This window comes from Myodes glareolus, chromosome 2 (genome assembly GCF_982192425.1).
Source record: "Myodes glareolus chromosome 2, mMyoGla1.1, whole genome shotgun sequence".
NCBI classification, from domain to species: domain Eukaryota; kingdom Metazoa; phylum Chordata; class Mammalia; order Rodentia; family Cricetidae; genus Myodes; species Myodes glareolus.
The window spans coordinates 93,361,972-93,383,168 of NC_142027.1; the positions used below are offsets into that span (position 1 = coordinate 93,361,972).

At 49.8% G+C, this 21,197-nt stretch overlaps 2 protein-coding genes across 2 annotated transcripts; both read left to right on the forward strand.

Annotated features, from left to right (window-relative positions):
* The first annotated feature begins 1,762 nt into the window (after nt 1-1,762).
* On the forward strand, nt 1,763-17,624 carry Timm44 (translocase of inner mitochondrial membrane 44). The gene is made up of 13 exons (XM_048429015.3): nt 1,763-1,918; nt 3,509-3,604; nt 7,397-7,567; nt 8,242-8,322; nt 8,745-8,894; nt 8,978-9,117; nt 9,394-9,479; nt 10,065-10,157; nt 10,246-10,370; nt 11,665-11,715; nt 14,561-14,650; nt 16,692-16,802; nt 17,105-17,624. The coding sequence occupies exons 1-13, from the start codon at nt 1,874-1,876 to the stop codon at nt 17,222-17,224; spliced, it is 1,359 nt and encodes a 452-aa protein (XP_048284972.1). The 5' UTR covers nt 1,763-1,873; the 3' UTR covers nt 17,225-17,624.
* A 560-nt stretch (nt 17,625-18,184) lies between these two features.
* Ctxn1 (cortexin 1) lies at nt 18,185-19,795 on the forward strand. The gene is made up of 2 exons (XM_048429063.3): nt 18,185-18,344; nt 18,760-19,795. The coding sequence occupies exon 2, from the start codon at nt 18,780-18,782 to the stop codon at nt 19,026-19,028; it is 249 nt and encodes an 82-aa protein (XP_048285020.1). The 5' UTR covers nt 18,185-18,344; nt 18,760-18,779; the 3' UTR covers nt 19,029-19,795.
* Nucleotides 19,796-21,197: the final 1,402 nt, after the last annotated feature.

Below are 21,197 nucleotides of genomic sequence, written 5' to 3' on the forward strand. Positions count from 1 at the left end.
CACAGAGGTCTCCATAAGATTATAAACTGATTGACCCATTAGCTCAGGCTTCTTATTAGCTCTTGTGGCTTATATTAACACATTATTCTTATCTATGTTAGCCACATTAGCAGGGCAGATCACATCTTGCTTCTTGGGTAAACTGGGTAGGACTGGGAAGGAATGGGCTTCCTTCTACCCAGCTTTCTCCTGTTCGCATGGCCCCGCCTCTACTTCCTGTCTGGTTGACCCGCCTATACTTCCTGCCTGGCCAATCAACATTTATTTAAAACATGATTGCCAGAATACAGACAATTCTCCCGCACCACTTGTGTCCTGTGCTTTTCCAGTGTGACACTGGAATGAAACTATGCTAGCTAGTGTTTGCCAACTTGACACAAGCCACTGTTATCTGGGGAGAGAGAACCTCAATTGAAAAAATACCTCAATCAAACTTGCCTACAGGGAAGTCTTTAGGTCATTCCTTGGTGATTGATATGGGAGGGCCCAATACACTGTCGGTGGTGGTGCCACACTTAGGCAGGTGATTCTAGGTTGTACAAAAAAGAAAGCTGAACGAGCCTTGAGGAGTGAGCCAGTAACCAATGTTCTGCCATAGTCTCTGATTCAATTCCTACCTCCAGGTTCCTGCCTTTAGCTGCTGTTCCGACTTCCTCATGATGCAGTGTGACCTAAGAACTGTAAAGTGAAATAAACTCTTTCCTCCCCACGTTGCTTTTGGCCAGTGTTTTATCATAGTAGTGGAACACAAATTAGGACAAAGTATTTCACATAAAACCAAAGTAGAAGCTGTTCCCACTACTTTCTCCTAGAAGTGGAATTCCTGAGAGACAAGTCTTTCTAGTCACAAAGGCGGGAATGCATGTTCCCTAGTGTCCACCTGCCCGCCTTTTTGTTTGCTTTTCAATAAAAGTAAATTCATTAATAGAGCTGGCAATATGGCTTGGTTTTTTGTTTTTCGTTTTGTTTTCTCGTTTTTCGATACAGTATTTTTCTGTAGCTTTTGGAGCCTGTCCTCAACTCGCTCTGTAGAACAGGCTGGCCTTGAACTCACAGAGATCTGCCGGTCTCTACCACCCAAGAATTGGGATTAAAGGTGTGTGTCGCCATTGCTTGGCAAGTTTTGTTTTTTTAAGAAGAGTTCGATCTTTGCTGATTTCACATTTAGTAATACTACACAGCTGGGCGTGGTAGTGCAAGCCCATCTTTTTAATGAATTTTTAATGTGTATGAGTCTTTTGCTCCCTGTGCTATAGAAGACTCTCAAAAAACAAACCAAAAAAAAAAAAATCTATCATTGAGGTATTTTGCTATTCGAAGCCTGTACTGAATCCTCTCCAATAGGCTTCGCCTTTTTGTAGTCTTCTTAATTTTACATATATAGGTAGGTGTTTTGCGCTTGTACGTCTACCCAACCACGTGTCTGGCTGGTGCCCTTGAAGGGCAGAAGAAGACATTGGATCTCCTGGAACCGGGGTTACGGGTGGTTGTAAGAACTACCATGTGGGTGCTGAGAATTGTGCCCAAATCGTCTGCCCTTTCGTTAGCTGTACCCTACCACAGATGGTCTCTCAAAAGTACCTTCCTCCCTGAGCCTCAAGCAGAGGCTTACCTCTCCTCTCCTATCCTCGGCCCCCTCGCAGGCTGGTCACAGTTCTAAGTCTTGAGATTTGGACCGCCCCTAAGCAGGTCCCTTTTCAGGCCCCACCCCGTCACAGAGGACCAATCAGAGGCTGCTCTCTCTTCTATTCCCCCCCACACACATCCCCACTCCGTTCAGTCCGGATTTTCCCAGGCTCGTGCTTCTAGAGACCGTCGCAGCTGCTGACGCGATCGAGGCGCGACACGGAAAGGTCACACGGGCTCTTCCAACATGGCGGCGGCAGCTCTGCGGGGCGGCTGGTGCCGCTGTCCGCGGGTGAGCAGACGCGTGGGGCTGGTAGGGCAGAATTAAGGGGTTTGGACGCTCGGCTTTCGAGACCTCCTTCTCTTCGGTCCCTGTACCCTCGTGGCTTTCCCTTTGGGTTCCAATGCTGGCTTCGGGTTGGGTCATTGGGTCAGCCGATGCTTGAGCAGGGGGCTCGTAGCGAGGCCTGAGGGCGGGAACCGATTCCCCACCCCTTCCCCGGCATCGAGCCGCAGTACCCTGAGCTGCCCGGGAACTTGTAACCTCTCTCTCATCTGTGGATCTGATCCCACGTGCACGAGGGAGTCTCTGGTGGCTAGGGAGGTTGTGCCCCGTCAGAAAATATAGCCGGATGGAAGTTTTTTTTTCTTTAAAGTGACAGTCGCAGTTCGCGTTGGAATGTCAAATTCTTTACGGAGAGTGTTTCCTGAATCACCACTCCAAACGCTCAGCGTGGAAGTGCGGGAGATAATTCTTGCCTGGATAAGACCTAGGATTCTTGACTTAGGCCAATGGCCTTTCATGCACACTCAAGAATATAGTTTTTTATACTGCTGTTGTTTGGCCCTGTTTCATTAGGGTAAAGATTCTGAAGCTCAAAGCAACCTTACCATAGCCCCATAGCTAGTGGATGCCTGATCTTGTCTAAAACCCAGATCAGTATGATTCTATCACTAACTGTTGAGAGGAAGGAAAAGGTAAAACAGGTTATTTATACTCCCAAGAGCTCTACCTTCTGTAACTATAGGCATACTGGTCCTTGTGTGCGTTTGGACCTTGAGAGCTTGTTTGGAGCATCTCCCTGGAGAGCACAGCTACGGGTATATATACTTGAGCAAAGAAAGGTCAGCCACTTTGACTAAGTGTGCAGCTTCAGGAAGAGCACACATGGGGCTGTAAGTGAGAAAGGAAGAAAAGGAGACTAGCCAGCTAGTTCATGTGAATAAACCCTAACAGTTAGTGGGGGTGACAATGAGGAGCCCGATCTCCTTCACTTATGAATCTGTGTAAGTTTGGGGTGTTGCTAGTGCTCACCCAGCTGGGAAGAAATGGAGAAGAAAAATGCGTAAAGTGAAAAGTGGCTCTGGTAGGTCATTCAGTTTCAGTACACCCATGCTGGACTCAACTGCACAACAGCTACAAGTTCATTGGGGAGAACGGCCCTTTCTCATGATGTTACCTAGTTCTTTTCCCAGAGGGCATTTAGAACATTTGACCAGGACATTACAAGTTTATTCCATTATTTTCCCTGGGCCAAGAACTTACTAGTTTGTCTCTGGAAGTTCATGTCTGTGGTTGTTGGACATCAGCAAAAGTGGTGTGGGCTTACCTAAAGATTGTGTTTCACACTTCATGCCTACCACTCTCGTTGGCTTCCTGGCCCCATTCTCTCCTGAGTTCCAGAGGTGGGAATAGGTCCTGGAGGTACAAATGCAGCATTTTCTCTTTCCGCCCAGCTCTAGTGACTACTCAGATCTTACGAAGATTCATTTGCTATTCCCTTACAACAGGCGTGAAGTCAAGGTCAGTAAATGATTCACAGGTGACCTTCAGAGTCACCCACTTTTCTGAATGGATCTTTCTTTTTTCTTAACCAATTAGAGGTGCCTAGGCAAAGGAGTCCAAATTCTCTCCAGCCACAACCTACCCCATGGTTCAAGCTACCAGATAAGCCGGCCAGGAGGAGAGCTGACACTGGTGAGTGACCCACGATGCCAACAAGCAGACCCAGTAGAGGTCTGGAGGGGAGAAACCATGCCAGCACAGTCACTTTGGGGAGTGTTCCGTGTTCAGGGACTTTAGAGGTACAGAGAGCAGCAGAGCTTGTTTCTGGGTGTCCTGGGATACTCTTGGCCAGCCTCCTGTTTTATTTTTCGAGCAACGAGGCACTCTTTTGTCATGGAATTATGCATACAGTTAGCTTTGATGGCTAGAAAAGGCATGCTGCATCAGTTTACCTTCTCCCTCTCTGGCTTCTGTCTGTGGGTTCCTCACCAAGTGTGGTTATTTTAAGTATTGGAAAAGAGTCAATACATCATTCCTTGGGTCTCATTGTGTCCTGGCCTCTACTTTCTGTTAGTGTGTCATGACTGAGTGAGGCAGGAAGCCTCAAATATGGATGCTGCCTACAGCCTCTCAGCTTTTTCCTGATCCTGTCCTGCAGGCATTCTAGGAGCGAGACAGATCCCAGTGATTCCTTCCTCACTGCTGCTCTCCCTTGTGGGTTGACAGAGCCAGAGAGGCAGTTGGCCTTCGGCCATGGGAGCAAGCGTAACAAGCATCAACCACACATGGCTACTCCCGTTGACATTCTGTTCATTGGTCCTTAAACTCTTGGGGTTTTTTGTTTGTTTTGTTTTGTTTTGTTTTTATATTTATTTATTTATTTATTATGTATACAATATTCTGTCTATATGCCTGCACGCCAGAAGAGGGCACCAGACCCCATTACAGATGGTTGTGAGCCACCATGTGGTTGCTGGGAATTGAACTCAGGACCTTTGGAAGAGCAGGCAATGCTCTTAACCTCTGAGCCATCTCTCCAGCCCTAAACTGTTGTTTTTATAGATAGGAGTTCATGTAGCTCAGGCTGGCCTGTGTGCAGCTGAGAATCACCTTGAACTTGTTGATCCTCTTGCTCCCACCTCCTAAGTGCTGCAATCACAGGTCTGCACCACCATGGCCTTGCTTTGGTGTCTTACTTTTGACAGGCTCTCTCTTTTAGAGCAGTTTTAGCTTTACAGAAAAATTAAACGGGGCTGGGACTGTGGCTCAGTTGCTAGAATGCTTCCCAGACATGTATAAACTCCTCGCTTCTGTCCCAGTACAGCATACACTAGAAATAGCAAAGCACAGTTGTCATTCCAGCATTCTGGGGGCTGGTGGACCAGGAGTTCTTGGTTATCCTTAGGTACTTAGCAAGTTAGAGGTCAATCTAGGCTATGTGAGATCCTGTAAATAGTAAATAGATTGGACCAGGTTTTATGGTGCATGCTTTTAATCCTAGCCCTCAGGTGACAAAGGCAATCAGACCTCGGGAAGTTCTACGCTCTCCTTGTCCACTCCACATAGAGAGTTCCAGCCTAGCCAGTGCTACATAATGAAACCATCTCAAACTATCCACATAACGAAACTATCCCTCCAAAAAAAAAAAAAACAAAATTAATAAAAAAAATTAACAAAAAGTATAGAGGGTTCTCTCTAGCTAGTTTCCCCCTTTCCTGCTCACAGGTCCCAGTTAGTCATATTTTCCATTCTGGGTGACATTGTTACAGTTGATGAACAAGAGTGGATACATTGTTAAAATCTGAACTCTGGCTGCATCCAGGTTCATTTCCGTGTTATGTATGCATTCTGTGAGGGTATAACAAGTGGATGAGGATTTGTCGCTATCATCATAGAGAGAATACAGTACAGTTCCACTAATCAGTCATGGTGGTGCACATCTGTAATCCTAGCCCTTGAGAGGTGGAGGCAAGAACATCAGAAGTTCAGCTACAAAACAAGTTCAAGACCAGCTCCCAGACCCTATCTCAAAACAAAGCCCTCCACATAAACAGTGAGAACAGGAGCTAGCGAGATGACTCGGTGGATAAAGTGCTTGCTGTCCAGGCCTCCGGACTTGAGTTTGGTCCCTGTAACCCAGTTACAAATTTTCCTCTGATCTCCACATGAAGCTGTGGTACTGTGTATACTTACCAAAATCATCAAACAGCTTCACTGCTGTAAATGATCCTCTGAACTCCCCTTGTTCATTTGTCCTTCCCTTAGACCGTTGTCAACCATTAGTATTTATACTGTCTCCGTAGTTTTGCCATTTTCAGAATGTCATGCTGTTGACTCATACAGTTTATGGCCTTTTCAGACAGCCACATATGAGCTGGTTAGTTGTATGTACACAAGAGTATCTCCAACCAGGGAATGCACTTATAGCCAAGGAAATACAGAAGAAACTGAGTTCACTGGCTCGCTTAGACTAATGCTTAGCCAGACTTGTTCTACAATTCAGGACTCCTTCCCTGCCCAGGGAATGGCACCATCTATTGTGGCTGGACCATCCTACATTAATTGTCAATCAAGACAACCCTCACCTCCCAAAACAGACCAATCTGATCTGGACAGCCCCTCAGTTGAGACTCATTTTTCCGGCGATTCAAGTTAACAGCTAACTACACTGATAGCATTTGACTCAATGTAAATGCTAGATATTTTTTGGAGTTTTTTGTTTGTTTGTTTGCTTGCTTTTTGAGACAAGGTCTTACTATGTAGCATTGGGTAGCCTGGAACTAGAACTTGTGATGTAGACCAAGCTGGCCTTAAACTCACAAAGATCCAAGCCAGCTTTAACCTCAGAATCTTCCTGTATCAGCCTCTTTTGTTGTTGCTGCTGCTTACATTTAGTTTTTGAGAAGTGTATCTACCATGGCCTGGGTCTAGAGATCAGAGGCAAGAATCTGTTCACTTCGGGGCTGGAGAGATGGTTCAGAGGTTAAGAGCACTGGCCGCTCTTCTAGAAGTCCTGAGTTTAATTTCCAGCAACCACTTGGTGACTCACAACCATCTATAATAAGATCTGTATATCTGTATACCTTCTTCTGTCATGCAGGCAGAACACTGTATATATAATAAATAAATCTTTAAAAATAAAAGGAGCCGGGCTGTAGCCGGGTGGTGGTGGTGGTGCACGCCTTTAATCCCAGCACTCCGGAGGCAGAGGCAGGAGGATTTCTGTGAGTTCAAGGCCAGCCTGGTCTACAAAAGCTAGTTCCAGGACAGGCTCCAAGGCTACAGAGAAACCCTGTCTTGAAAAACAAAAATAAATAAATAAATAATAAAAATAAAAGGAAAAGAACCTGTTCACTCCTTCCATTATCTCCAATTTTTCAGAAGACCGTAAACTCCATTCATTCATTCATTCATTCATTCACTCATCCCTTCATTTATCTACGTATCTGCCTGCCTGTCTGTCTTGTCTCTGTTTTTGAGTTTTTTGAGACAGTTTTTCTCTATGTAACTCTGGCTGCCCTGGAACTCATTCTGTAGACTGGGCTGGCCTTGAACTCAGAGACCCGCCTTCCTCTGCCTCCCAAGTGCTGGGATTAAAGGCATGTGCTGTCATACCCAACCATAACTTCATTCTTTATGACTGAAAAAAAAATGCCATCCTCTTTGTCCATTCCCTGTTGTTGGACACCTAGTTTGGTTCCATATCTTACATGCTGTGACTAGTATGGTAGACCATTGGTATGCATGTTTTTATGTTTTATGTATTTGACTTGCTGATAACATCAATAGCTATGAACCTATGGACATTTAGGATGTGTTGTGGTGGCTTATTATGGGTGTTTCTGTAACTCAAATTCACAGTTAAAGACCACTGTCAGCAGAAGGAAGGAAATCGGGCTCCCAGTGGTCACCAGATGTTATCACGTATGCCTTTCCAGCCTCTAAACTTTCCCTTTTTTCTTTTCAATTTTACATTCTTTCTAGACCAAACCCTATTCTTCTGGGAACAGAAAAGGGTTTTTGTCAGGCGTACTAGACAACATCAAACAAGAATTAGCCAAAAACAAAGAGATGAAAGAGAGTATAAAAAAGTTCCGAGATGAGGCAAGGAAGCTAGAAGAGTCAGATGCTCTCCAGGAGGCCAGAAGAAAATATGTAAGTACCTCAGTCCCATCTTTATTCCCTGGACCAGGGCTGCTGGGAAAGGTGACCAGGTCATTGATTAAAAGGTATCAGGACATGAGCAGGTTGCCTAGGCCTCCTGGCACTGATGTCTCTTGAACAGCCGTCAAGCTATGGCCACTGGGCCTGGTCCTTGCATTTTTGTACCATGCAGGAAGGCACAGTGCCCCTGTCTACCAGTGAGCAGCTGAGCTCCAGAGTGCCATGCCCTTAGCCCAGGTCCCTCTGTATTCTGTTCTGATGATGCCCACCAGTCCCCAGCAAGGTCTTTTCCTTCTGTGTATTCCCAAGCTATTTATTTGGATGACATTCCTTGTGTGACTTCAGCCTAGTGGAAGGTGTCCTTGTCACATCAGTAAAGAATGAGTTATCTGGGAATAGAGCAGGCCAGGCACCCAAGATTGAGCTATAGAGATAAAATGGCATTGCTGAGTAGTGGCTGGCAGGACTATCTCTTTCCACTCAGAGAAAGACCCAGAGCTTGGGGATCCCATGCTGCTGGGTAATAAGAACCCTCAGGATGGGCATGCATGGGGTTGGAGTTCTTTGTAGAGTTGCAGCAGCCAAGAAAATGTTCCTGGGAACCTTTGGTTGGATGAGCGAATTCACTGATATCTAAATAAAAAGAGGCAATTCTGTGACCCTAGAAATCCATCGAGTCAGAAACTGTGCGGACCAGTGAAGCCATAAAGAAGAAGCTTGGGGAACTGACAGGGACAGTGAAGGAGGTAAGGCTCGAGGCTGACCCCACACTGGGGTTAAGTGAGGGGTGTGAAGGGTTCAGGGCCGTGAATCCCACTGGCACTCACAAGATTAAAGTGTTTATATTAGCCTGGGCTGAGAATAGAAGGTAAAGTGGACATTTTTGTTCTTCACATCTGAAAGTAGAAGGGGAGGGACACTCCCACCCAGGTGAGGGTGCAGGTGGGTGCAGGACCCTCCTGGAGGGGCAGCATTCCATGCTGGCTTAGGCATCCTCCTCTCACCTTGTTAGTTGTTTCCTTGGAATCCCTTGGCTGGGAATTCCCATTCCATTCTTGCTCATCCAGGGAGAATCCAGTCCTGAACTTCAGGGGTAAAGTGCAGCGTTACTCTCAAGATTGTGTTGTAGACCTGTGCAGCGTCCTCCCCTCTGTCTCTGTCTTAGTAGAGTCTTGATGAAGTCAGTAAGAGTGACCTTGGCCGGAAGATCAAGGAGGGGGTAGAAGAGGCTGCCAGGACAGCCAAGCAATCAGCAGAGTCAGTATCCAAGGGCGGAGAGAAGCTAGGCAAGACAGCAGCCTTCAAAGCCATCTCCCAGGTGAGTGAGTCTGGCCCAAACAGGGGCAGGGACCCCCCAAGGCTGGTGGCCCTCAGCGACCACAGGCCTGCTCTCCGTTGTAGGGTGTAGAGTCGGTGAAGAAGGAGATTGATGAGAGCGTACTGGGACAGACGGGGCCCTACCGCCGGCCCGAGCGGCTCCGGAAAAGGACGGAGTTTGCTGGCGCAAAGTTCAAAGAAGACAAAGTGTTCCAGCCTAATGAGTAGGTCCCACACAGGTCCCTGAGTGGTCCTGGCCACCTAGGGACTTTTTCCAGGGTCCTCTGGGAGGTGCCTGCCCAAGTTTCTCTTCTGGGGGTTCCTGTCTTCCTCCAGAGAACTGAGGGAAGAGAGAGAGCAATGGAGGAAAGAAGAGGAAGGGAGGGTGGAGTTGAAGCTCCTGGGTGTGAAGCTATCCTCTGCTAACCTCCCAGTGGTCACAGGAGCGTGCAGGGCTCTGGGGTCTGCACTTCATTCTAGGCACCTGCCTTCTCCCCCAGGGAATCGTTGGAAATTATGCTACACAAGGACTCCAAGTGGTACCAGCAGTGGAAGGACTTCAAAAACAACAATGTGGTGTTCAACCGTGAGTGTGGCCAGCCTACTGGGTCCTGGGCAGGACAGTGGCAGCAGATACTAGCCAGGCAGAGCCTCACTTACAGAAGGAGAGATGGTATCAGATAGGGCAGCGCACCTCCTTAGGGCCTCCTACCCATCTAGCGATAGATTCTGTCAGCAAGACACTGGGTGACTAGTTAGGATTTCAGGAGCCCTGGAGTTGACAGAGGTGGGACTGACCTTCACTTTTCAGCCAGGCACAGGATTTCTCCAGCAGCTGAGCAGGAGAGCCACTGGCTACATACCTTTGTTCCCTCTCCTGTGAGGACTACTAGAGGCCTGTGTTTCCTTTGTAGTGGAGGCAACAGCCAGCAGGGGTGGCATCCCAAATTTTGCACAGCCCCTTTGGGACTGTAACTGAGTTTCTGCATTTTTCCAGGTAGGTGGATTGATAATCCACATGCTAAGATGAGGCAGGTTGAAGCCCACAGATGGCTTGCCTAGGTCTGACCCATGTCAAAAAGGGGCGTCTTGTAGGGAGTTCTCAGGAACCGGAATCAGGACATCTTCTCAGAAAGGTCCTAACTCCAGCCCCTGTGTGTACCCTCCATAGGCTTCTTTGAGATGAAGACAAAGTACGATGAGAGTGACAATGTTCTCATCCGGGCATCCCGGGCCTTAACGGACAAAGTCACTGACTTGTTGGGTGAGTGTGGCTTCAAGACCCTCCTGTCGCTGTGGCTACAGTCAGGGGTGGAATGTAGGTCCTAACCTGAGGGCTTGTCTCCCTGCAGGGGGCCTTTTCTCAAAGACAGAAATGTCAGAGGTGCTCACAGAGATCCTTAGAGCGGACCCAAAGTTCGACAAGGACCACTTTCTTCGACAGTGTGAGAGTGACATCATCCCCAACATCCTAGAGGTGCGATCCATGCTGCAACTGTGGGGGAGCCCTGGCCTGCTGCACCCCTCCCTCATTCTGGGTGGTTACCCTAGGACTGAGTCTAGATTACCTCAGGGTAACCAGGTTGCTGGGACTGTTTTCTGAACAGATCCTCTGCTCCTAGGCTCCTTACCCGATTTCAGCTGCTGCACCTTAGACTGTGGCTCTTAATTCCCCCGCCTACAGCGTCCTGTGCCCGTCCCATGGCAGTTAGTGCTGGCTCCTGTGAGGATGGCTGTGGAAGTTTCTTGCCTTCTCCATGGGGCATGATAGCGCCAGGATGGGTTTCTCTCTGCCTGTGTGGTCATACAGTCACGGCTCTTGTCCCTGAAGCTCTGCACTGTACCGTCTGCTATAGTTTTCCTGAAGCCATCTGGGAACAGCATAAGGGCCCTGGCTTTTTGGGCATCAGGGAGAAGCAGACAGCCACTACATTTTTGTTGAGATCCAGAATGCCCTGGCCAGACCAGAGGTGAGGTCTGGAGCCACTGTCTCTAGTATTCCTGACACTCATACACCTCAATGTTCTTGCATCTTTGGTTTGTAAGTCAGGAGAGAATGACTTGTTCAAGTCACAATACAGTACACCTGTATTGTGAGGTCTGTCTGCCTCCCTGAAGCCCCTGGAATATGGCAGGATCTGGGGCAGCCCTATAGGGAAAGACACCAGCCCCCAGGCCTTACTCCTTCCTCTTGCCTCCTTGTGCTTCATCCGCTCCTCTCTTTCCAGTTTCTCAGCTCCTTCTCACGCTTTGGGCAGAACTGAGAGGCGGTGGGAAGGGAGCGATCACCAAGAACAGCAGGTGTTACCCGGGCAGCCTCTCCGGGGATGTGCCCCAGCTGGTTCTTGCTTTCTCCCTGGGCACCTCCCTCACCCTCCTCAGCAGAACTAGTCCTAGGTTTGCGGGGCATATCCTCTACCTCCCTCTGCAGCCTGCCTCATTTCTTGCTCTCCTAAACCTGGTCCTTAGGGAGGTAGAGCTGGAAGGCAACTCCTCCACTGTGAGTGCTCCCTTGCTCCCCCTGCCTTTCCTTGTCCTGCACCCAAAAGACCAGAGCTGTATGAATATTAATGCAGGGACTTGTGTCCTCCCTCCCAGGACATCCACAGCTGCCTGCCATCTGACCCAGCCTCTCTCTTCCCCAGACCTAAGCTGAGGGACAGGAGTCCAAGGGTCTTCAGGAAGGGCTGCTGCCAGAGACTGTTCTCAAGCATTCTGCTGCAAAAGCCCACCCACTTTCTCATGCTTATTTTTTCCTTTTCCCTATTTAGGCCATGATTTCTGGGGAGCTTGACATTCTCAAAGACTGGTGCTATGAAGCTGTGAGTAGAGTACCGCTTTCTCGTTTCAGCCCGACAGCAAAGCAAAGCAGAAACAGTCAGAAGGCTGGGGTGGGCCTCGGGGCCGGGCACTTTCCTAGCATGTGTATTGTCTTGGGTTCCATCCCAGCACTGCAAAAATAAGTAGCATAGAAGTCTGCTTGGGTGGCTCTGGCCTATGTCCAGTGGGAGGGAGGTCCTTATGTCTGGTATACTTGGTTTCCATAGAGCCCAAAAGCCCATCCTTTTTTCTGTGTGTAATGCACAGGTACCCGCAAGTCAGGCACTGAGTCTTCAGCTGGAAGCATTCTAGAAATGTCAGAAATGATCTCTTCTCTGTTTAGTGCCTAGTGCAAAGCCTAGTCCACAACTGCCAGTTTCCTTGCTTCCCTTCTCTACCTCCACCTTCTGACCCCAACATCTTCAGCCCTGTAAACTGATGGAATCCGGAGTGTCATGTGGCATATGTATCTGTGTATGGATGTGTATGCATGTTCACGCGCGTGCGTGAGCGTGTGTGTGTGTGTGTGTGCAGGCACGTGCATCTGGAAGCTTGAAGATTGATGAAGGTTGATGATAATTGCTCTCCACCTTGTATGGAGGCAGAGTCCCTGCTGAACCCAGAGCTTGCTGTTTCACCTGCCTGACTAGCCAACTTGCCCAGGGGTTCCCTGTTTCCACCTCCTGGGCTCTGGACTTAGAAAACCTCCACACTATCCCCCTTTTATGTGGTTCTTGGGATGCAGACTCCACTCCTCATACTTGTGCAGAAAGGGCTTTACCCTGATCCATCTCCCCAGCGCTCGTAAACTAAGTTTGATTAAAGAGAATTACAGAAACAATTCGTGCCACGGATTGATGTGAGATTTCCAGGGTGACCTGTTATCTCTTTTCTGTCCTGGTTCAAGTGGCTATGACCAGGATCCCATGTAAGATGACCTGGAATGTGCAGGTTGGGGGCCTCAAGTTCAGGAAGAGGATAGAAGAGTTCACTTGAATGTATGAAATTCTCTTGGCACTCCTGAGCCCCCACATGGTGCCCCTCATGGTGACTGTGAGGGTTAACTGTGGGTACTGAAGTATGTGTTGCAGCAGGTCCTCCCTCTAATAAGATAATATAACACAGATCAAAACAGAAGTGTGGGTAGGATTCCCGCCCAAGGACGGACACTGTGTTCTGATGATGCCCCAGCTGTTTCCCGGAGTCAGGGCTGAGGATCCCAGGGTCACTGGCAGAGCAGGCTGTGGGGAGGCCAACATCTTCCCCAGGAGCACATGCCGTCTGCTTCCTCCTGGCAGCCTCCCTGTCCCCATGGAACTCCTGCTTTCGTCTGGTCTGTCAGGCCACCTCACCTCACCCTGCTGGCTTCTGGCTGTCTCTCCAGGCGGGGTTGTGGGGTTTTTGTTTTGTTTTCTTTCCTCCAGCTTCTTTGTGTGAAGCAATCTAAGGCCTTTTTTTGGCTCATCCTAATCTGCACCCAGCTCACAAACAGCTTGGGAAAAGCAGAGATTTGTCAGGTTTTCTTTTGAAATACTCCCCTGCACTGTGACTAAGCTAGTGGGCATTTATGAGAGGAACCAGTCAGAGTCCTCCTCCCCCTCCCTCTCCCCCTCCCTCCTCCCTTGGAACCACAAAGTTGTGACTGATCCTCTACCCAAGAGTGGCCCAAGAATGGCCTAGTACCCCTTAGGACACAGCTGAAATTCTGGTTGCTTACAAATAAGGTGTTTTTAAAATGTTGTCTTAAAGAAGTGCATGGGTCTGGGATGTAGCTGTTTTTAGAGTGTTTGCCTAACATGTTGGAAGCCCTGGGTTTGATACCCAGCATTGCATGGGTGATGGAGACATATGCTTACCATCCCACTACTGGGATGTTCAGATTTATCTTTTGCTATATAGAATTCAAGGCTAGCTTGGGCTATGTGAAACTCATCTCTATAGCAACAAACAGCAGGAAAAAAAGCTCACCAGGTGGGGTTGGCATTGCTTTGTATGTGTATGTGATATGTATGTGTGCTTGTGCCATGATGCATGTGTGGAGGTCTTAGAACAATCTCAAGTGCTGATCCTCATCTTCCATCTTGTGTGGGACAGGGTCTCTTGTTCACCACTGTGTGTACACCAGGCTAGCTGGCCCAAGAGCTTCCAGAGATTTCTTCTGTCACAACCTCCCATCTCACTGCAGAAGTGCTGGGATTACAGACTTGTGCTGCTGTCCCCAACTTTACATGAGTTTTAGAGATTGGAACTCATTCTTGTGCTGCAAGTGCTTAATCCACTGAGCCCCTTCCCCACCCCAGCACTACTGCTTGTCCCCCCGGCCCTCAGAGCATTTTTCCATCCTAGTTGCCTCCAAGCTCAGTGAAACTGCTGTCTAGCCTGTGGCCATATGTCCCCAAGGCTCTTGGGGCAGTAGAGAGTGGCACCTTGGGTTTCTAAGAGAGGCCTGGCCACTCAGCAGTAAGTTCCAGGGCAGCTCATAGGTTTGGGACAAATCCTAGAAAAGACATCTGATTCCAGGCCAGGATTCTAGGGGAGGTGAATCTGGGAACAGTAGAGATCAGCCAAGAGTCCACCCACTTACCCTGGGAGTGTCCTTTGGATGATGCTGTGGAATCACCTACTATACTGATTAATACTGCTCCCACTTGGGAGTGTGGCTCTTTCCATAATGAGAAGCAAGTGTTCAGTTCTGGCCAGCAAAGAGTGGCATACTTCTGGGCTTGGACTTGTGCTCTTGGCTTCTGCCCTTCTCAGTGCTGGAGTATGTGAACATGGCTCCACCTCTGGGTATGACCCAACTTCCATCAGTGACTGACCACATGGGCCTCTTGCCTCTCATTGCAGACTTACAGCCAGCTGGCCCACCCTATCCAGCAGGCCAAGGCTCTGGGTCTCCAGTTCCACTCCAGAATCCTAGACATCAGCAATGTGGATGTAAGTCACCCCAAGGGAAGGGACGGTCAGAGTGAAGCACCAGCTGATATAGCCTGTAAAACAGCCAGGCCTGCTGGTTCCCAGTACTCAAGGTCTGCTCGGGCTACAGACTGAGTTCCAGGCTAATCTGGGTGACTTAATGACACTGTTTCAAAAGAAAAAGTAAGAAGAGGGCTGAGGTTATAGCTCAGTGGTAAGAGTTCTGGCCTAGCACATGTAAGACCCAGGTTTAATTCCTAGTACAACAGCAAACAAAAATATATGGCCTGCCTCACAGAGCTTTTCATATTTCTGTGGTTGGAGTATAAGAGATCCCCAGCTAAATGATGTGTCTTAGATTGGCTGATGTTTGGTTGGTTTTGGAGGGAAGTCTGAGGGGGATAGAGACTGATTCAAGGGCCTTGCCTATGGTGGGCAGTGCTCTACCAGTGAGCTACACTTTGACTGGCTCTCTCTCTCCAGGGTCTCATTCTGTAGCCTTGACTGGACTGGAACTTATTCAACTTATTACGTAGACCAGGCTGACCTCAAACTCATACCCATTGCCTCTGCCTCCTGAGTGCTTAGATTAAAGGCCTGGGTCACCATGCCTAGAGTTTTTTGTTTGTTTGGTTTTTTTTTTTTTTTGAGTTTTTTGTTTGTTTGGTTTTAAATTCTTAATGGTACAAAAGTGATTATTGCATATTAGTGAATTTGGTTGAAACTATACTTCAGATTTTGTTTAAAATTCTGTCAAGGCTGAGGAAGATGGCTCTGTTCAGATAAGAGCACTTGCTGTAAAAGCAAGAGTTTAAAAAGCCAGGCAGGCATGGCTGCTCGTGCCTATGACCTATGCTCGTGCCTATGACTATGCTCGTGCATTTAGGTGGAAACAAGCAGACTCTGGGAGACTGCTGGCCAGCCAGCCTAGCTGGAATGTTGAGTGTAAGGTTCAATAAGAGACCCCCCTCTCAAAAACAAGGTGGAGTACGAGAGGGAAAGACACCTATTATCCTGCTCTGGTCTCTATCTGTGTGCACATATTAGCATACATACTACTCAGATACAAATGAAAAATAGCAAGCAGAATTCTATGCAGTGAGCCAGATATGGTGGCACACACCTATAATTCCAGCACTGTGGATGTTGAAATAGGAGGATCCCAAAGTTTAAGGACATTCTGGGCTAAATAATACAGCCATACTTTTTTTAAAAAAAAAATCTATATAATCACTTTATTATAAAATAGCTTGTGTTGACTGGATGTGATAATCCCAGCATTTGAAGGCTGAGGCAGTGGAATTCAGGGCCATTTATAACTATATAGTGAATTCGAGGCCAGCTTGGGCTACCCAAGATGTTCTATCAACATAGAAATAAGCTTTGCATTAGATAATCTTGTTCACGTGAAGGCCAACATACTTGTTAGAATGCATGTTATATTTGGTATTTTAGTGAGTTTTCTATGATATTTTCTGTTGGGGGAAGTTGTAGACAGGGTTTCTCTATGCAGCTCTGGCTGTCCTAGAACTCGTTCTGTAGACCAGACTGACCTCGCACTCACAGAGTTCGGCCTCTCCAGTGTTGGGATTAAAGGTGTGCCACCACTGTGCCTATTCAATGCTATCCTTAAGTGGGTTCATCAGGATGCCCTGCATCTTGCATCCAGGAGCACCTGTGCTGTTGGGCCCCTAGTGAGCATTGAGCCCTTGAGCCCACTGCAGTGCTGCTTCAGCTTCTGCAGCATGGCCTAACAGGCAGCTGAACTTCAGCCACCCAGACTTCTTTACTGGTGGGAGCTGCAGGCAAAGCAAAGTCAACTTCCTGCCCTCCCTCACCTCCAGGCCAGGAGCAGAGAAGTGCCACAGTTGAAGACCTGGTGTTGTCCATGAGAAGGAGTCTGTTGGAAAATCACTCCCCCAAAGTGGTGGAGGAGTACCATGCATTTAGCAGGGCAAGGTGTCAGGCCTCTTTCTCACAGGATGCAGCTTTGGGGCTTTTCGTCTCCAGGGTAGTGGGAGGGTATGCTATACTGAGGCCCATGCTTATGTGTTGCTTGCAGCTGGCCATGGGCAAGATAATGGAGCAGGGCCCTGTGCTGATCGTCACCTTTCAGGCCCAGTTGGTGATGGTGATCAAGAACCCCAAAGGCGAGGTTGTTGAGGGTGACCCGGTGAGTGGGGAATTGAGGGAATGGAGGTTTGGGACAGCTTCTCACACAGAAAGCCCTATGCATACCTGCCCAGCATAGACCCCACCCAGCTTGGAGCCAGACGGGTTCTGAAGTTGGAGAGAAACAACTAGTAGTTGGGATCTTTTTGAAGTCAGAGGATCCACCATCTTGTCTGAGCAGGGACCAGAGCCAAAAGCCCCAGGCATCCCTCCCTGGCCCCTCCTAGAGCCTTCCTTGCCTCGCTCGGAAGCCCCCCTGTATACCCATCAAGCCTGGCCCCTCACTCTGCTGGGTCTCCACAGGACAAGGTGCTACGCATGCTGTACGTGTGGGCACTCTGCAGAGACCAGCAGGAGCTCAACCCTTATGCTGCCTGGCGCCTTCTGGACATTTCAGCCTCCAGCACAGAACAGATCCTCTGAGGGCAGCCGTGGTGTCTAGGCAGCTCCAGAGCTAGACCATCGTGGGACAGATACACAGGCTCCATGTGGTACCTTGGCACAAGACCGACAAGACTATGAATGGCCTCTGCCCCAAGTTCTTCAGGGCAGTTGTGAAATCACTGGACAAGGAAAAGGCCGGAGGTGCCTGGCAGGGTTGGGAAGTACCCCAGAATGCCACAGGGGACTGCTGGCAGTGTCACAAAGCCCCAGCCCAGGGACTCCTGTGGTCAGTGGGATGAGGCCTGGCCTGCTGTTCTAAGTAGTCCACTGGCATGGCCTGCCAAGCCGCTTTAGTTTTTTTTTTTTTTTTTTTTAATCAATGCTCTTCCTGTACATAAGCCTAAGATCTGGACATAATAAAACACCAAAGTGCAGAAGAGGCTTTCGAGCGGTCTGAAGTGTATGTCTCTTCTGGGAAGGCTGGGACTGAGAGCCTGTGATAGACCTTCAAGGTCAGTGGAGGATTATAGCTAGATAGGGTGCCGCCTTCTCAGGCCAGGACCCTGTCCTCGTGTGGAGAGGAATAACCACCCAAGCTATCTGGTCTCTGTTGAACTGAGGGCTCACTGAGACTGAGTATCTTAAACACTAATAGATGGTCGTACCTGGGCGCATCGGGATTCTTGTAAAACAGACTGGGATGAGGGGTCGGTCGGGAAGAATAGAGATACAGAGGTCAGGGTGAGACGTCCCCGTAGTGGAGGCTAGCAACTACCCACGCCCTGGTGAGGTCTTCAGTGCCCTGGGATCTGGATCTGGAGCTTGGGCTGTCTCCACAGGCAGTAGTGGTGAAAAGGTCCAGTCTCCCTGTAGGCAGACCGGGGCGGGGTCACAAGCCCAGGCGTCGCTCCCAGTACATCCTCCACCCCTCACGGCCCCGCCCCCGTCGCCATGGGAACAGCCGCGGCGGCCCGGCAGGCGCGCGCCTCCTTCCTCCCTCGGTCTCCACAGCTTCAGGGGCGGGTGGGGTGGGCTGAGCCGGGGCTGCTACAGCCTCCGCCACTACCGCCGCCACCCGGGGAAGACCAGAGCAGAGCAGCGCAGGAGTTCCCGGAGAGAGAGGGGCTGCGGGGCGGCCGGTCCCCGTCTAGGACCAAGGGTGAGGGGGGCGCGCTGTGGCTGGGGAGGCGGCAACGGGTGGGGGAGGGGGTCTTGGGCTGAGGATGGAGAACAAAGGGAGCGGGGTGGGGACCAGTTTAAACCGTGCTGCTCGGGTCTCTGGCCCAGCGCGTTCGCACCTGTTGTGCGCGAACTGGGCGGATCTGAGTAGCCCTGTCCTGGCTCTCAGCGACCCCACCTGCACGAACCGTTAGAGTTGGGTCCAGGAGTGACTGTAGCGGCAGAGCACACAGGCTGGGCATGGGCGTAGCCCGGAGACGGCAGCACGAACAGGGACGATGTTGCAGGATACTGCAAAGGGGCCAAGGGGCCACTCCAGAAGGGGTGGATGGAGGTGCAGAGAGGGCGTAGCCTCATCCCCGCGGACCCCGGGGTGGGCACCCCTCTCTCCGCAGGGCGCGCGGCGATGTGAGCTATGAGCGCGGCGTGGACACTGTCACCGGAGCCACTGCCGCCATCGACGGGGCCCCCGGTGGGCGCGGGCCTGGACGTCGAACAACGCACGGTGTTTGCCTTCGTGCTCTGCCTGCTCGTGGTGTTGGTTCTGTTGATGGTGCGCTGTGTGCGCATACTGCTAGACCCCTATAGCCGGATGCCTGCCTCGTCCTGGACCGACCACAAGGAGGCGCTCGAACGAGGGCAGTTCGACTATGCGTTGGTGTGAGGGGGCACCGAATCCCGGGCCGGTTCTCTGTGAGATCCAGAGAGGGCCGGCCCGGGGGAGGAATGCCACCAGCCTGGACTGCACTCAGTATTGTGCCCCAGATGCCCTAGCCCGGAGTTGAAGGCGTTTGGAGAAATCCAGTCCTTACCCCCTAAGCCACCCATCTCCCTTCCTGGCCGGGCCAGAACCCCACCTGGTGCCTTTATCTGCCCCGACCCCTTCTCTCTGCACTCTCATTCTCACTGCTGATCACTCAACTCTGTATCCCTACTGGGCAAATCATCCCGCACCAACCTCAGCCTTCCCCAGGTACCAGGCATGAATGTTACGTCCTTTCCTAGGAGTGTGGACTCCTCTATCCCCTTCTGTCCCCTGTTGTGACCATCGCCAATTTCAATGCGCTCCTTGAGTTCTGGCCCTGGCAGGCAGGCTCACTTCGGCTCACTATGGATGCTGCCTACCTACAAAGCATGGTACAGCCTGCCCTAGAGACAGACCCCGGAACCCCACTTGCTACCGTGTCAAGAATGTCTGGCACTTTATGTGCACAAGGAGTACAAGCAGGCTCATCCCCACTCCAGCCCTAACCCCAGACCTAGCCCCAGCCCCAGCACAGGTTAGAGTGCCTTTCCTCTGCCTCCCCCTCCCAACTCCCATGTCCCCGTGCCCTCCTCTTGCCTTTTCACTCCTCCCTGCTTCTGAACAATGGAGATGAAAATAAAGCTGTTATTGAGCGCTTACTGCATGCCCAGCAGAGTGCTAAGTTAGCCTGTCCTGTTCTTAACCTTTTTGCTTCCGAGAACTTGTGAGAAAACCAAGCCCCTGTTAGGATCCCCATTCTATGGGACAGAAGACCAAGCTGCTAGAATGACTTGCCTCCAGCAAGTCTTTCCTTGATCTGGAATTAGAAGCCAGATCTTCTGTTTTAACTGCTGCCTAGTCCTGTGAATACCCAATTTCATGCACGACCTTTCAGTAGCTTTAGAGGTGGTGGGGAGCCAACAGTCATCCATCCCTCTAGCTCATAGCATAGTTAAGACACCCCACACACATACATACTCTTTTCCCCTTGACCTAGGGAGTCACTGAGGACTATGGGAAACCCAACCTGCAGCCCCCACACTCCTGAACGTGATGCCTTCTGTTCCCACCATCAGGTGTGCCTCAGAACCTGTGGGTTTGGCTTTGTGGGGCTGTGACCATGGAGTGGGCTGGCTAGGCTCCATAGTCTGCCTGGGAGCTGTGTTGTGAGCGTCAGGGAGCCGTGTGCAATGTGTGTGGGGAGAACTGAGCCTTTCTATAAAAGGAAAGCCATGCGAAGGCACAGCTCAGGGAACAGAAATTTTACTCACTCCCAGACAACTCGTTAGGCTTGGGGGAGGGTGCTATCATGCTAGGGCACCTAGCTCCCCAGGCCTGTCCTGTACTCCCTACTCACAGGGCAGTTAGAGCTTATGGTGGGAAGCCCAAGAGCACAAAGATTCAACTTCAACTCCAATCACTTCCCCCAGCTCTGTGACCCTCAGTTCTGCCTCCCTCCTCCCTTTATTCCTAAGGGTAGTTGAGGCTCCTAGGCCACTTGAAGGGACACTCCCTTCTTCCTCCAACCCCGACCTCTTACCTCTCTGGAACCAGGGCTTTGTTCCATCCATCTGGCTGGCCACACTGCCAGCTTCAGACATCTGTATCATTGCTTTGCTCTGAAACCTTGTCCCTAATACCTGTCCTGCATGAGATCAACCCAGCCTTCCTCTTCCACCCATTTGTCAAAGAACCACCTCCACACAGTCACTAAGGAGCTCCTTATGGCCAAACTAAGGTCACTCTAGATAACATCTTTTTAAAATTATTGTTTGTGTGCATGATGTGAGTGGGCGTATGAACTATAGCGTGTGCATTCAGACGATTTTCAGGAATTGGTTTTTTCACCTTTACAGGAATTCAAAGAATTAATCTCAGGTTGTCAGGCTGCATACCAAACACTATGAACTATCTTGGTATAGTACCAAGTATATACTTGGTATAGTATCAAGGGTATGATAGTACCCTTGGAACTATCTCACCAGCTCGGGCACTAGCTTTTGCTAGGGATAGTACCCTCTTCCCTGGCATCTTGCTCCAGCTCCTAAACTGTCATTTTAGAGCCCTTGATCCCATTTTTGTCACAAG

Coding starts and splice junctions, on each gene's coding strand:
- Timm44 (XM_048429015.3), top strand. CDS start 1,874: ATGGCGGCGGCAGCTCTGCGGGGCGGCTGGTGCCGCTGTCCGCGG. Junction 7,568..8,241: donor AGGAGGCCAGAAGAAAATAT/GTAAGTACCTCA, acceptor CTGTGACCCTAG/AAATCCATCGAGTCAGAAAC. Junction 16,803..17,104: donor AGGTTGTTGAGGGTGACCCG/GTGAGTGGGGAA, acceptor GGGTCTCCACAG/GACAAGGTGCTACGCATGCT.
- Ctxn1 (XM_048429063.3), top strand. CDS start 18,780: ATGAGCGCGGCGTGGACACTGTCACCGGAGCCACTGCCGCCATCGACG.